General features: G+C 32.8%; 1 protein-coding gene across 2 annotated transcripts in view; it reads left to right on the top strand.

Annotated features, from left to right (window-relative positions):
* The window catches only part of MS3_00008553 (uncharacterized protein), a gene marked incomplete at its 5' end in the record, with an annotated part of 62,088 nt that overhangs the window by 22,774 nt on the left and 22,104 nt on the right, over positions 1-17,210 (top strand). For both annotated transcript variants that reach the window (XM_051216885.1, XM_051216884.1), the window contains one exon: positions 14,335-14,492. In XM_051216885.1, the coding sequence (XP_051065515.1) occupies positions 14,335-14,492 (158 nt within the window). The remainder of the gene's footprint in view (positions 1-14,334; positions 14,493-17,210) is intronic.

Here is a 17,210-nt window from a genome sequence, read left to right as displayed (position 1 = left end):
AATTTTGAGACTTTTGAGCTTGATCACTGGTGTGATTGAAGATATGCACTGCTAAATACTCCTGGTTAGAAGGGGACAACTTAAAAATGCTTCCTCGTTTTCAATAATCATCTGAATAAATCAGTCAGCAATGTAAGACTAGAAATTCAACAATCTATTCAACTCTGCTACATTAACAAAAAGCATTACATTGAATAAAGAAATTAAGTAGTATAAAAATAGTTTACTCTTCTGTTTTACGACACTTGGACTCGATAAGAGGGTTGCAAGAATCAAGTATTTTAATACTGTATCCACTGAATGACCAAGTTTTTCATGGGATTACAGCCAGATGTTTTGTCCTTCTGAATATAATTGATAATTTTTTTAGTTTATGCCTGCTCATCGGTTTGGATATTGAGAGTGAAAGTGAATAAATGAAATGTTGATCCCAAGACCATATAACACGTAAAATATAAGTCTAGGCAAGTGTTAGCTTAGCAATCAGATATTCCTGTCAGTCTGATAACCCATAAATATACATGTGTTATAAACACTATTATTTAAATTTTAATTCTAAAATTTCCCATGAAGTTGTACCCTTCTTTCAAATCATTTCAACTTGACAATGTATTTGGAGCCCGTTAGAATTTCTCATATTACGACACAGCCATTCTTATCACTTAGTATTCTTGGGCACTACTTCACTCTACAAGTCCACAAATCAGAACACAGTTGAATAGGAATGTAATTGTATTTCAAATAAAAAGGTTGAATGAAAGTAGAAATTACAATAAGAGAAACTTCAATGGTTAAAATCATGAGCCAGTTGAAGCTAGACCACCATGGAAAACCTGGAGGCACTGGATGCCGGCTCAGTGGTCTAGTGGTTAAGTGCTCGCGCGCGAAACCAGTAGGTCCTGGATTGGAATCTCGCAGGGGGCGGGGTTGTGGATGCACACTGCTGAGGAGTCCCACAATAGGACGAAACGGCCGTCCAGTGCTTCCAGGTCTTCCATGGTGGTCTAGCTTCAACCGACTTATGATCTTAACTATTGAAATTACTACAATCTCCACAAAGCCCATCTGATATTAATAAGAGGAACTTTTCAGATAATTAAAATAACCCATAGTGTCATTGAATAAGAAAAAGAGAATTCAGCGAAGAAAATTTTTCTTTTCGACGAAATCATTTACTTAAGCTGTACATTCGTATATATAGTTATATGGAAAATGTATGTCTATAGAAGGATAGAAAGGGTTGTATCACAAAAAAATGGATTCGACAATAAATAACAAATGAGGTTAACGTACTAATCAAGGGGTAAGGAAGAACAAAATTTAAGGGTCAGATAATAGTCCAATTGACAGATTGACAGATATGAAGAAAAACGACAAAACAACAAAGGTCATAATAATAAACTGAATGATAATCAAGAAAACTTGTAAAAGGTAATAATAAATGATTAAAGTTTAAAGTGCAAAATAGTAATTTAAAATTATGGATAATAATAAAAGTGCATTAGGAAAAAAAAACAACCTAGCAACATACCCATTAAGGCCAAGGAAGGATAAGAGGCTGGACAAATCGTTTCTGCACGCAAAGTTCAGGCTTTAGTTTGTGGATTGCCAATGCCTCTGCGGTGCATAAAATATTGATTCGAACCCCTTCGATCCAGTTCCTTTGACTCTGTAAACTATTTTAAACGAAGAGTCTTTTGGAGCGATATGTCCACAGTTGATTAAGTGCTCCTGTATAGAACTCGTGATTGTTTTTCGCTCCCCTTTCAAAAGCCAAGCCGGATAATGTTCCGAGATGCGTTTGGATAATGATCGCTTTGTGCGGCCTATGTAACATGCCCCACATGAGCAAGTAAATTTATAGATACACATTGAAGTGGCCCAAAGCGAAAGTTTGTCCTTTACACACCCCAGAATGGTAGGTCGGCTAGAGAAGATGATTCGAAGTTTAGCTGCGTGGAATGTTTTATTCATTGATTTCGAAATCCGTTTATTTAGGATTTCAGCAGCTGTATCTCCCTTAAATTCCATATTCATAAATAGAGTTTTTTTCTCTACTGTCAATGCTTTATCATGGGGTCTAGGTACCAAGTTTCTATCGATGAATCTCGGTGGATAACCGTTTTTGATGAGGGTCTGTCGAAGATAAAATAGTTCCCCATCTATTGTGTCGTTGGAACAAATTCGCCTGATCCTTGAGGATAAAGAATGAATTAAGTTCCTTTTTCTAATTAATGGAACCCAACTGTGGAAGTTCGTGTATTGTCCATTCCAAGTGGGTTTTCTGTATATCGATCTCTGTAATAAACCGTCAGGCATTCTTTTTAAATGGATATCAAGAAAATGAAATTCGTTGTTTGTCTCTGCTTCTAAGGTGAATTGGATCGATGGGTGACAGTTATTGAAAATATTCAAAATATCATTGAGGTCACTGTCTTCTTCGCAAATAATGAAAGTGTCATCCATATATCTTTTATATAAATGAAATCTTTCAATTATTGGTCGAAGTACCGAATTTTCTAGGTTCGCCATAAAACAATCAGCCAGGAGAGGACCCAATGGAGAGCCCATTGCAACTCCATCTATTTGTTTATAGAAAATATCATTAAATCTAAATTGCACGTTGAGCGTACATCTTAGAAGTAGTTCTTTAAGGTAATGTATCGGGATACGCATATCAAGATTATTATTTTCAATATAGTCACATAAAAAGCAAATGGTTTCTGTGAGAGGAACATTTGTGAAAAGAGAAGTGACGTCTAATGAGAACATTTTTTACCGGATACATTGATATTTCTAATGGAGTCAACAAAGTCAAAGGAATCAAGAGCATTGTGTTTGTTGATATGATTTTTAACAGGTTGTAGAATGTTAACTAACCATTTAGCGATTAAGTGATAGGGAGAATTGTTCATATCCAGTATAGGACGTAGTGGGTTATTATTCTTATGAACTTTTGGTAGTCCATATAGTCTTGGTACAACAGAACCAGATGGTTTGAGGTGTTCATAGAGGTCATGATTGATAATATCCTCATCTTTCATTTTCTTCAAAATTTTAATTAGCATTTGTTCAGTTTTTTCAGTAGTGTCTTTTTGAACGTTCTCAATAGAGAATTTGACAGGATCAGATAATATTGAAGATATTTTTGTAACATAGTCAATACGATCCATAAGAACAATTCCTGCACCCTTGTCTGGGCGGCATAAAACTAAGTCCTGATTTCTCCGCAGATCAGATAATTGAGATTTATGTTCTTTTGTGAGTAATCGGCTAATTGTAGGTATTTTATTTACATATTGATTACAACAGTCCACAAGAGTTGTTTTAAAATTGGACTATTATCTGACCCTTAAATTTTGTTCTTCCTTACCCCTTGATTAGTACGTTAACCTCATTTGTTATTTATTGTCGAATCCATTTTTTTGTGATACAACCCTTTCTATCCTTCTATAGACATACATTTTCCATATAACTATATATACGAATGTACAGCTTAAGTAAATGATTTCGTCGAAAAGAAAAATTTTCCTCGCTGAATTCTCTTTTTCTTATTCAATAAGAGAAACGTTAAAATATTTATAGATTTTATCTGAGAAGATTCTAAAGTCTTCTCCAAGTATCCACTAGCTCTGATTGAACAAGAAATAGTCAATCAACGTGTCCTAATAAAATCCTGCATGAAATATACTTTAATCCAATCTATATTCTGCTAACAGAACCTGAAAATATTTGGATCGGATCACAGAATATAATAAATTTAAAATACTTTTTAAAAAACAACATGTGAAAATGTTTGTTTTAAATGAAAAGATACAATTTCAATATCAACCATCACTATACAATATATTTCCATGTATGTCATATACATATTTAATGTTCTAGAGTTAGTATACACTCAAACTACTATCTTTTATACTACTTAAATCACTGATAATTTATCAGTAATATCAATGTCTCCATTTTTATTTATAAACATGAACTTCAATAAATATAGTAGTAAAAAGTCTATCCTTATATGGTTGACGTCAGCTGTTGTTGTTTTTTTCTCTTTTTATTGTTCTTTCTTTCTTTCTTTCAATGTTCAATGTTCAATTAATACTTTTATTAAAAAGCGACAACAACAATAATTTCAACACATTGTCTACATGTATACATTACACATATGTAAATGAACTTAATTAGATGCCTTTTAATAATAGCATTTAAGTATATTTCTTCATTCTATTGTTTTAGTTTAATATGACCTTGATGTTTAATTTAAAGTACTATGATATTAGAATAAAGTATGAAGAAAACAGCAAAAAAAAGATACAGTCAAAAGTAACCTAAAAAAATTATTGATATTATTTGTCTATAAACAACACTTTTAATGTTTATGGCTTAACTTTTAAAATTGTTTATGAAAATTTAAGAGGATAGGATATGTCTCAGTGAATCTGTAGCGCAATCTATTCTGTGAATGTTGAATATGTGTAGAATATTTAGGAGTATTTCGTTGAGTTTATAAGTGATTGTTGTATATAAGTGGAGGATTTTAGTTCAAGCTTTATCTTTTAATTTATTTATATTTTTCATTTGAGAAGTTTTTATTTTTGACATGTTCATCGAAGATAAATGTAATTAGCTTTAGATAATTGAAATGAAATCATCAGTAAAAATGATACTTTTACATACTGGAATCACCTATTCAATGAATACAGAGAAAAATGATCGAAAGAGAGCTAGATACTGAACTTAGGTTGAGTACTGAAAAGGGATTATTATCCTAACACAAAAGTAATCATATAACTTAGTTGGTTGATTGCATTATTCAAGATAAATTGAGCTTAACTAAATGTTAGGTTGATCCAGAAAATTTTTCAAATAATAAAGACAAAAAAGGCTATGGAAACGCTAATAAACATATCATCCAATCAGCATCCAATAGAATTTCGGCCAGAAACATTTAGAAAGTCACATTTGGCATTTCTGACTGGATGATTACCTATACTGCTACTATGTTTAGTACTACATTTTCAATCCAAATAATGTACTGTAAATTTTCTGACGTTTCATAACTCTGGTGGTTGGAGGTAGTCAACAGGAAATCCTGAATATAGGTTTCGTGCTACTTGGCACTCGTCAGCAAGGTGTACCTGTAATCTTGAGGGAACTGATGCTTGATGGCCGATAGGATTCGATCGGAACTAAGAAGGACCTGACATATATGACATTGATCACTATCCAGTGATCCGTCAGGGATCGTCAGTTCTCTCAGGATTACAGGTACACCTTTTTGATAAGTGCCAAGTAGCAGGATTTCCTGTTGACTACCTACGACCACCATCTTATCATAACTGATTTGTTTCATGATACTTTTGCATTAAAAAAACACCTTAAACAGTTAATTTGGTTGATTTTTTGTGCCCCGTTATTATTTCAATGAAACACAAAATCTTCTATTATATTCCAATGAATAAAAAGAGACTATTCAAGCGTATTTGATGTACACTTAAAATGAATCGGTAGTTTATTAATCTTACATTTTGTAAATGTTCCAAAGTATTCATTTTCATCAGTTATACTTCATTTTGTTATTAGAATACTTGACATTTCAATTGTGAACTAAACGATGCAAATAAGAATATGAAGACGTTAAATATGGATTAATTGAATATAAAAAATCAATCTAAATGGTGTCTGAATAGACTACGTTTTATCAGTTTTTAGAGGTTTTGGAGATTGTTAAGTTCTTGATTGAGATCGTGAACCGATTGATGTTAGACCACCACTGAGAACCTGGAAGCACTGCACCGACGTTTCACCCTAGTATGGGACTCCTCAGCAGTGCGCGTCCACGGTTCCGCTCGCGGGATTCGAACCCAGGGTCCTCAGTCACGTGCGCGAATGCTTAATCTACTGGACCACTGAGCCGGCATCCAATGGTGTTAATGTCTAACCCCAACTAATCCACAAAATTGCGCGACTGTCTTCCATTGTACTGAGGTAGATACCTGTCTTTACCTGACACGGATTAGCGAGACTGAAGGCCCTGGCTTTGAATCACGTGAGTGGGATCGTGGATGCGCACTGCTGAGGAGTCCCACAATAGGACGAAACGGCTATCCAGTGCTTCCAAGTTTTCAATGGTGGTCTAATATCAATCAGTTCATGATCTCAATCAAAGACTACGTTTTATTAGATTGATGTACAGTCAGATTTGCATAAATTAAACTAACATAAATTAATCAGTAACTTACTATATGGAAAGAGATTGACAACATCAGGAAATTTATCTGTTACAATTATATAATTCATTTACTAAGTTATGTAACAACTCCTTAGAATGTAACTAACCGTCACAAAAAATTGGAAAAAGATCAGTTTCATATGTCACCCGCACTCTAATCAACTCAGTTCTTCCTCACTTAATTCGACTTAATATTAAAGTCCCAAATATTACACTATTATCGCAAAGTAGGATTTCATGGCTTAATGAGTGAATTTCAGACTGTCAAATACAATGAGTAGAAAATGCTTAACAGTCGATGATATATATATTGAAACAGTATGGCCAAGAGATGGTTAGTCACGAGAATGAATGATCAATGTGAACTGCCGAAAGATTTGAGATCAAAAACAAGATCGCTAACCAAAGGAATAGATATTTCATGTAATAAAATCATGTGCTTATTTACAAAATATTAACAAAACAAAAAAGAATATGATAAAATTTCATAGGCAATTGGAAGGAATTAATTTGTAGGTCACTCATTCTCCAATCAATGAAGTCCTAATTAATATTCTTCATATTAGCTGGCATACAATGGACAGATCAGAATCAATTAGACGATTTGGACTTCGCAGATGACCTAGCCCTCCTATCACATACACATGGACAAATGCAGATAAGGACAGCCAGTGTAGCGGCAGTCTCTGTATCAGTAGGCCTCAGCATTCACAAGGGGAAAACCAAAGTCCTCAATTACAACACGGAGGACAGCAATGTTATCGCTCTTGATGGTGAAACTCTGGAAGATGTAGAATCCTTCACGTACCTAGGAAGCATCATCGATGGACAAGGAGGTTCAGATGCAGTTGTAAAAGCGAGGATTAGCAAAGCAAGGGCCTCATTCAAACTATTGAAGAACATATGGAACTCAAAGCAACTGTCAACCAATATCGAAGTCAGAATCTTCAGTACGAATGTCAAGACAGTTCTACTGTACGGAGCTGAAACTTCGAGAACTATTACAAGAAAGTAAAGGTATTTATAAATAGTTATCTACGTAGGATACTCAACATCCATTGGTCAGATACCATCAATAACAGCCTATTGTGGGAGAGAACAAACCAGATTCCAGCTGACGAGGAGATTGGGAAAAGACGATGGAAATGGATAGAATATACATTACGGAAATCGTCAAACTGCATCACGAGACAAGCCCTAACTTTGAATCCCGAAATGAAGCGGAAAAGAGGAAGGCGAAAGAACACATTACGTCGGGAAATGGAAGCAGATATGAAAAGGATGAATAACAACTTGAAAGAGTTGTAAATGATTTCCCAGTACAGGATTGTATGGAGAGTGCTGGTGGGTGGCCCATGCTCCTCCACGAAGACTAACAGGCGTAATTAAGTAAGTAAGTAAGTAGTTATCATGATAATTCATAAAATTAAATGATTCAATTTATAAATGTCAATACTGTACCAACTAGAACTAATGACATGTTAATTAAAGTTACAAATTATTGAGTTCATTTGCTTTGTGAACAACAAAAATACCACTCACATTCTTTGTAGTTATGTGAATAACAAATAACATTATTGATGAAATTGATTATTATACTAATCATTCCGAGTTTTCCATTTCTTTGCATTCTGGAAGCCTTTAGCCAATACATAAAGCTATTTATATAAGATCATTAAATAAGACTATTGTTGCATCATAATCCTTATTATTTTCACATAACAATACTCTTCTCCATTTTTTAAAACTCTGTTAATCATTTAATTTAAAGTAATTTCTTACTTTTTCTTTTTTATACCACCATTAAGTAGTTAAGCAGTTGGTTTCCATGGTGAATTATAAACATCATTTAGTTTTAAATTAATATAGATATCTTTACTCATATTGATATTCAAATGGTCCCATTTCCTTTTTTTATAAGCAATATCTGTTTTATGGATGCTCTTTGTTTTTCTTTCATATATTACATTAATTCATTAATTCAACGTTGATTTGAACTTCTTCAATTTGCAAGTAACAGTAAATTAACATTTCTTTGAAACATGATTTAAACAATAAGATAAGTATAAACTGATTATTGGACATAATTAATGAAGTCTGTTTAAACCGATGTCGTTTGTATATATGTATCTATTTGTGTAAGAAAGAGAGAGAGAGAGTAAAGGTTTTTGTGACTTATATTCTCCTAGATGAAATATAATAGAGTTTAAGTTAAATTAGCGCCAATTGTTATTATCCTATGTCTATGTTATATTTGATAATTTGTTTGTTTAGTAATGGTTAAAATTTAGTACAATATATAAATAATAATGAATGATGTGAATATTGATAGAATGTGTGTGTGTGTGTGTGTGGGAGAGAAATAGAGCAAAAGAAAGAGATTCATTTATGTGTTTACCTCTTTAATGTACATCAAGAAATGAGATACATTAAGTGATTCATGTAAAGCGAAAAATAAGTATCTAAAGACTTCAACTTGGGAAAGAAACAATCTTATGTGTATATGTATGTCTATATGCATTTATATATCTATATTTGCATTTGTACTATCTTGTTTTACATATATTTTACAAAAATAAATGAAAGACAACACAAACAACCTCGTTGATAATAATTTCTTTAGTGAAGAGAAAAAAAGATCTAATATTCAGTTTAGTTTGAAGACAGGTTGTGTAATAATGTAGAACTATTGAAAAAGAACAAACAACAACAATAACATTAGTTAGCAAAATGGATCATTGTTTCATCTAGGGACTGGCCCACCCATGATCTTACACAATAGAATTTAAATTTAGAATATTTAATGGTAATAGTAAATTGGATTTGATTGATATATACCTTTACAACTTGATTTAAATATTATTTAATGAAATTGTTGATAAATGTTTCATTCATAATAAATATGAAAATTACAAGTGATTATGACTTCAATTTACCTTGACATTAGTTATTATTGCTCACTGCTGAGGAGAACTATATGAGGACAAAATGGCCGTCCTGTGCTTCCAGGTTTCCAATGGTGGTCTAGGTTTAATTGACTCATGAATTCAACTATTAAAATTTATTATAATATCCACAAAACCCCTCTCTGATTATAATCATCATATGCTCAGTAGTGACGGCTTTCAATAGACATTTCCTGGAGTTCTAGTGAGAAGCCGTGACCAGTGGATTTCAAACGGGTCTGTTGTGAAATGGTAACTGTCTGAAAACAATAGTGAATGGTGGCGCAATTTCGTGGATTAGTTGAAGTTAGACATTAACACCGTTAGGTACCGGTTCAGCGTTCTAGAGGTTAAGCGTTCACACGCAAGACCGACAAGTCCTGCGTTCGAATCTCGCAAGACGCGTCGTGGGTACTCACTTTTGAGGAGTCCAGTAGGAGGAGGGAACGGCCATCCAGCTCTTCCAAGTTTTCCATGATGGTTTAGCTTCAAATGGCTCATGAATTCAACCATTAAAAATGACGTTAGTATCCACAAAACCCCTCCTCTGATTATAATGTGTATATGATGATTACACAATTGATCCATTGGTTTGTAGATAATCGTTTATTTTATTTAATTATTTTATGTTCTGAAATTTAGGGGAAACTCAGAGAGTAAATATTTCATTATGGTTCGATACTCTTTATAAGTAAATAAGTAAATAAGATCAAAATGATAATAAATGAATACTAAATGTAAATTCAATGATCAACATATTTTTTCAATTTCAGTCATTTCTTTATATAACCCAGCTAAAATTGATTTCCATTGGTGAATAAATGTGTTTTATGGCTGACATGAATAAAGTCCACATGTTACAACTACTCACTCAAATCCTCAGTTAATATCGGTATAATGAATGATCTCAATTTGTTATGAGAATTTCCATTCTCAGGTTGCTGTTAGACATTTTTCACTTCATGAACCCAGTCCAGAATATTCGGTCTCATTTGACCTCTTGAACTCTTTATTACGTCGAGTCTTGCCCATGAGATTATAGGTATGCACTTCTGAGGAGTCTGATACTAGGACGAAACCAATGTATTAGTATAAATATGATAGCATAAAATACGTTTGATTTTTTCTCTAAGTAGCTAATTGGATAACACAATAACGTTTGATGCAATTTGTAATGATTTACATTATATATATATAAACTGGGATTAGTCATCAGAGACTATATAAAATCACGAGTAACCTAATTTCCCATATCAGGACTAGAACTCATGTCACTAAGGCTCACAGTATGAGACGTCATTACTGAGCTACTTAGATTGATTAATCATAAAAATATACCAATCCTATATTCCTTATTCCCTTAGTACAGATCAAATCAAATCACTTAAACTAGTGGAAACATTGCAGACTGATTAATAGAGTTCGCTACACATAAATGATTAGACTAACGTGATATTGGTTACTACTATCAGATAAATGTACGTCCATATCAATCTCAAACAGGACTGAACACACAACCTAGATTCCATAACTTGCTGTTGTCTATCAGTGGCTAGCAATGGAACACGGAACATATGTTTAGCCCAATTCGGAAATTGTCAGCTAGATATACTAACATTGCAGTGTTAATATACACACTGAAATATGAACTCACCATCTATCATTTTAAACACATATTATCTACCAAGCTATTGAATCCAGGTAGTTACCAAAATATTCAACTAATGCAAAACCATTTGTAAAGATTTACATTTTCTCACTGTTTAGTACAAACCGTTACAAAGTATAATTAATGTTCAGGCATGCATAATCACAGATACTCACTGCTGAGAAGTCCAATATTAGAGTGAAACGCTAATTCAGTATTTCCAGGTTTTCTTTGATAGCCCAACTTTGATAATTCTACAATCTCCATAAGTCTTTCTTAATTAAAAGGCGAGACTAGGATTTGTGGACGGCGATGCTAAAGTGACATTGAAAATGCCCACCTACTTACTAGTACCAAATGAGTTTTACAAAAACCAGGACGAGGAACTAGAATTATTATTTATAGTTGATGGTTAAGGTTAAGAATTAGATTAAGGGTTTTCATCACGAACTGACATCAGCTATAATACCGAAACTCTCATTTTTAACCAAATGGATGAGTGAATTTCGTGCCAAAACCCAAGACTCCTTATCTTATATTTTATTGGTTCATCCATAAATTATAGTCTCGCCAATTAAAATAATAAGATGGTTTTTTTGTAAAGAATAATGGATAGTGGCTAGCAGTAGAATCCAGGACGCGCGTTTTGTCCTATCTGGGGCTCGTCAGCTCGGTGTATCTGCATCTCAGAGTTGATGTTCACTCTGGGACTCAAACCCAGTACCATTCACTCCAAACGCCACCACGTTATACACTCAGTTACTGAGTCCTGATATCCACCTTCTTGTGCAATGGATTGAAGTTTAAATTCACTTGGTGTTGTTTTACCATTATCTTCCCATTGTTATTTAAGACTGTAATTGATCAGTCTGTTATTGGCATATGTGCATCTTGTAAGAATTGCCTCGATATTGCCTTAATTCACAAGCTTTTATAAGCAAAAATAGGAAGAAACGTGCGTCCTGGATTCCACTGCTAGCCACTCTTTTCCATCTTTTCCATCTTTGCTTATAAAAGCTTGGGAATTAAGGCAATATCGAGGCATACGCACAATATGGACATATGCCAATAACAGACTGATCAATTGCAGTCTTAAATAACAATGGGAAGATACAAGCCAAACAATATCAAGTGAATAAGATCGTTTGCAATTATTAAAGTAATGATTTGTATTTTTTGGGTGTATTATTTGACCCTTCATAAATGTGTTTTGAACAAAACATTATGTGAAATGTATTTCCTTCATAAAACTGAAGTACATATATAAATGTAATTTATGAATAATTATAACTTGGTATAATTTATTTGATGCATAGAATAATGAATCAACAAAGTTAATTTTTACCAAAATTTACAAATGAACAGATTTTTTCTTCTTTCTATACACATTTCCAAATTTTTTTTGTTTTAATATACATTTGGGGGGGGGAATGATTGAAGTTAGATGTTTTCAAACAAAATAATCATGCTTATTATTAACTGTTTAATTAATAGGTAAATTACAGTATACATGACTTGCTTCGTTAATCGATCACCTTGATAACAGTTATAATATAAATCTCAATGATGTTTGAAATCAGAAGGCACAGAGAAGCGGCAAGTAGGATCATTGACCTTCTAAATACCAATTGGCATATCGACTAGTGAACAATAATCAAGATGTTAACGCTTTTTGATTCTTGGGCCAACCAGATTACGAAAGTAGAAAGCAGATCAGTACTGTACTATACTCAGTTTAATCATGAATCAGAACTCATACAATAATATTACCTGAAATACCCAACCATACAGCAACACAGAGAATTACATTGTCATAAGTGATAAAAAACCAATGTCGTAGGGGAGTAATTAATTGATGAAGAATCTGGAGTAATAGAACTTATGATAACAGCTTATGGGTCAAATGAAAGTATATAAATATACTTACTTACTAACTTAAGCTTGTTACTCTCGTGGAGGAGCGTCGGCCAACCACCAGCTTCCTCCACCTAACTTCGTCCTGCGAAATCACTTCTAGTTCTTTCCAATTGCTATTCATCTTATTAATGTCTACTTCCAATTCTCGACTCAGTGTATTATTTGGTCTTCCTCTTTTCCGTTTCCCTTCAGGATTCCAAGTTTGAGCTTGCTCCGTGATGCAGTTTGATGATTTCTTCAATGTGTGTCCTATACACTTCCAATGTCTTTTCCTAATTTCCTCCTCAGTTGGAGGTTGGTTTGTTCTCTCAGCGTTCAATCAGACACACATAATTTAACATAGCTGGTCAAATGTATGCATTACAGCAAATAGACAAATAATTTTAAAAAATTCTACAGGCATGCTATAGGTAAATGTTACAAAAATGGAAAAAAGTATTACCATTTTCAACCAATGGATATCAATATTTTGAGATTATGTGGTTGGAGATAGTCTGCGTGAAATCTCTTCTTGAATACGATTACGTATTAGCTAGCAATCAATGATAAGAATTACTAGCAGTCTTTACAAAATCAGTATTTGTTGCTGGATTCAGAATTCGAGCAGAACAGTTACACAATCGGCGACATTATCATTCATCAATTCTAGCTAACAGTAATCTACTCTAGAATGAAATATTTACACTGATTAATCACTGAGTAGTGATAATATAACCTTAGCTATTACTCAACAATAAATCAATGTTAGGATCAGTGTTATTATTTTTAAAGACATGGATGTGTTTGATTATATTTATGGAAGAATTTTTTAAAAAAATTATTAATACTCAATAATGTTACTTACCTTATAGTAATTTAATCGTTGAGTTCATGAGTCAATTAAAGCTAGACAACCATGAGAAACCTGGAAGCACTGGATGGTCGTTCCGCCCTAGTTTTGGGCTCTTCAGCAGTGCGCATCCACGATCCCGCCTTACAAGACTCAAATCCAGGACTTATCAGTCTCATACGCGGACGGTTAACCTCTAGACCACTGACTAACCTTAAGCAATCCAAGTCAGTGAGTTACTTACTCTTAACAGACCCTGTTGAACTTCACTGGTCACTGCTTCTTACTAGAACTCCAGGACATACCTCTTGAAGCCAGTCACTAGTGATCATATAAGGATTATTCATAGAAAGGGTTTTTTGTGTTTATTAAAACAGTGTTCCTCAATCAAAAATGTTTAACTTTAGTTTTTTCAAAAAAATAAATATGAAAATCTAATGTATTATAATTAACTCTTTACACTTGAATTGTCTATGGAAAAACAATGACTTATTAAGTGTATTGTTTGCTGATAAAAACAACATGATTGAAACTATTGAATAATGTAGAAAAGAAACAAACAGTGTCAGGTAGTCCTTTTCTCCTTTCATATTAAAATGATCTTTCTTTTATCAATGTCTAATAGAGTGACTAGATATCAATTCATTATTTTCATTAGTTCCATTTCACAAAAGAGTTATTCAATAATAATAATAGTAATAGTAATTATAATTATAGTTTACTAGTGTCTCTTAATGGTTTATTTATCTTTATTTTTATACAGTATTCAATATTTTATTGGTTATAATCGATCATTATGGTTTACTGTAACACCATGTACAAATTTATTGAATCGTATTGAATTTGTTGGATCATCTGCTTATAATGAACCATGGGAAGAAAGTAAAGATTATGGTTTACAGTTATCGAAATCTGATATATGTGAGTATAGTTTTAATGAATATACTTTTCTATTTGAATATTTATTTATTTATTTAAACACATAAACATTGGTACAAGGAGGCACCGAATAGATATGCGTCACATAAATCATTAGATTTGTATGATGGCTGGGATACTGCCCGGACTCCCTAACTGAAGCAGGTGGTTTTCTTAGGGGGACAGATCCGGAGCCTTTGACCCAAAGATCTGATTCACAAGGCAGTGAAGCAACGTCAGGAGAGGCAGTCCCATGGTAGCTGGTAGATGTTTATCCTCAACTCTTATTAGATCATTTAATTCTATTTGTTTTTACAACCATTTAGGTACATGTTCACGATTACTCTTCAGGTTGTTCGAAATGTATTCCACAAATATGTATCATCACACATTTCTGATAATCTTTGTCTTTCTATTTCTTATTAATTCTGTTAATATTAAATATTTATTTAGAATTAAATGTAAGTACAAATGCACATCATGTACTGAACTGTGTTTGTACTAGTATTACAAATTATTCATCTGATATCCAGGAATAATTCACTAACGTGTATTGATAAATATTCTTCAACTATATACCGTATAGTCTTGTATCATTTTTATTTGTCATGATTGTACCCACTAATAAATATGTTTCCATTAATTCGATTGTGTTCATGTGTTGAATGAAACTGTTTATTTATTTCATGTCATTAAATAAATTACCCTGTAGTTTATTCATACAGGACATTAGAATCAAGATCTTCATTACAACATGGGGCATGAGAAGAGACTAGATTTTTCTTACTCATCAATCAATGAGACTATAATTTATGGACGACCTTTGAGCGACGCTAATGTGACCTTGAGAGTGTCTACCTACTTACTAGATCTAAATGAGGGTTATAAAGCAGTTTGAAGAATAAGGATTATGATTTACAGTTGATGGTTAGGGTTAGGAATTAGATTTAGGGTTTGCATCACGAACTGACATCAGCTATAATGCCAAGATTCTATTTAGCTAAATAGGTGAATGAATTTCGCACCAAAATCTCAGACCAGTTATCGTAAATCTGATTGGTTCGTCCATAAATTATAGTCTCCCCGCTGAATTTAAGCGGAAAATAGGTAAACTCATTGGAAGTCCATTGAAGTCCATTATTTGAATTGAATATGATTCATGCTATTGAATGGATCTTTGAAAAAATGATCTTTACCTTTAAATCAATTGAACTATTGTTAAATATTGAAATATACACAAGAAGTATACATATGGTTAGGTATCTAGAAAATCTTCGATCAATTTTAATTAATTCGATAGATTTCCTGAATTATTATTAGGTCATGATTTATGAAGTTCATCCATGTAATAACAAATGCATAACAGATTTTATTGGTGATATTCAGTAGTGATCTCACATTATCACTGATTAAATGAAGTTGTAAATGTGAACTATTTAAATTTTGACTCAGTAGCTTATCTCATTAATAGACCTGAAAGTCTTCGGTTTCATCTAGTGTACATAGCCAAATATAAATTACCTACTGGGGAGGAATTCCAAACTATTACGAAACATTTATTCAATACATTTTGATTGTCCCTAAGTTTCTTCATCTGTAAATATGATTGATGAGTTAAAATAAAAACTATCATGTATTATTATTATTAGCTTTATTCAATATTATATTTTTGGTACAATATAGAATTCTCAGCACAAAGTATTTCAACAAGTTTCCGTTTCTTACTTCTTGATCGGTCCTGATGGTAAATATTGAGTGATCGCCAGTTAGATGTTAGCAGTCCAGTAAATGAACATCTGAACAATGCATATTCTTTTCTCTGCATATTGTCAGCAACCACATTGTCTCTTATTGAGCTTTTTGTAACTTTGACGACGAAAAGTTGTACACTTTTCAGAAATGCACCAGGATAGGTTATGTGATTAATAGACATAATGATATATTAAAACAAAAATAGATAACTTGTTGAAATATCTATATGGCAGGAACAGGTAGCCCAGATGCTCATGCAGGCCGCCTATATAATGGTAGTTACTGGGTCACCGAATAGAAGAAACCTAATCATATTTCTACGAAATTCCAATGTTAAAAAAGTAAAAAAAACTTTCAAATAAATCAGAGATTTCTCTGTTCCAGTTACTCGATGAATAAATAAGAAGTACATCATTGTTTGTTTATTCAACAGAAAATGACTGATCAATTAGATCACCCCATGCTAACTATGGAACGAATAAAAATTAATCTTAAAATTCTGCTTATAATTATTACATAATACGTGAGTTCACACAGAATGATTATGCATTTTAATGACTAGAAATCAACTTCTTGATTGAAAGTTCATATTTACAAACATTTTGTCAAAATAAAATAAATTGCCATCTTCAGTGATACCATAATTCCAGTACTCATCAATTCGAGTTTCGAGGCAAATATCAACTCTAGGATGCAGGCACATCCAGCTGACAAGTCCCAAATAGCACGAAACGCACATCCTGGATTCCAAAGCTAGCCATCATCTGTCTTTGTTTACAATATCACTTAATGTTAATAGATATTGGTTATATTAATTTTCCCTTGGTGGATCTCCACCTTATCAAACTGAATATGTCGTTGAGTGTTTAAATACGCCAATCAATATTAAAGAATAAAGAAAAGTCATCAGTTCACTGTGTAGATTAATATTTAATTTGAAGTTAATTAATTAAAGACTCTTGATATTTG

This window comes from Schistosoma haematobium, chromosome 6, assembly GCF_000699445.3.
Source record: "Schistosoma haematobium chromosome 6, whole genome shotgun sequence".
Lineage (NCBI taxonomy): Eukaryota > Metazoa > Platyhelminthes > Trematoda > Strigeidida > Schistosomatidae > Schistosoma > Schistosoma haematobium.
Note: the sequence above shows the minus strand (reverse complement) of the source record. Positions and strands in the feature narration are given on the sequence as shown.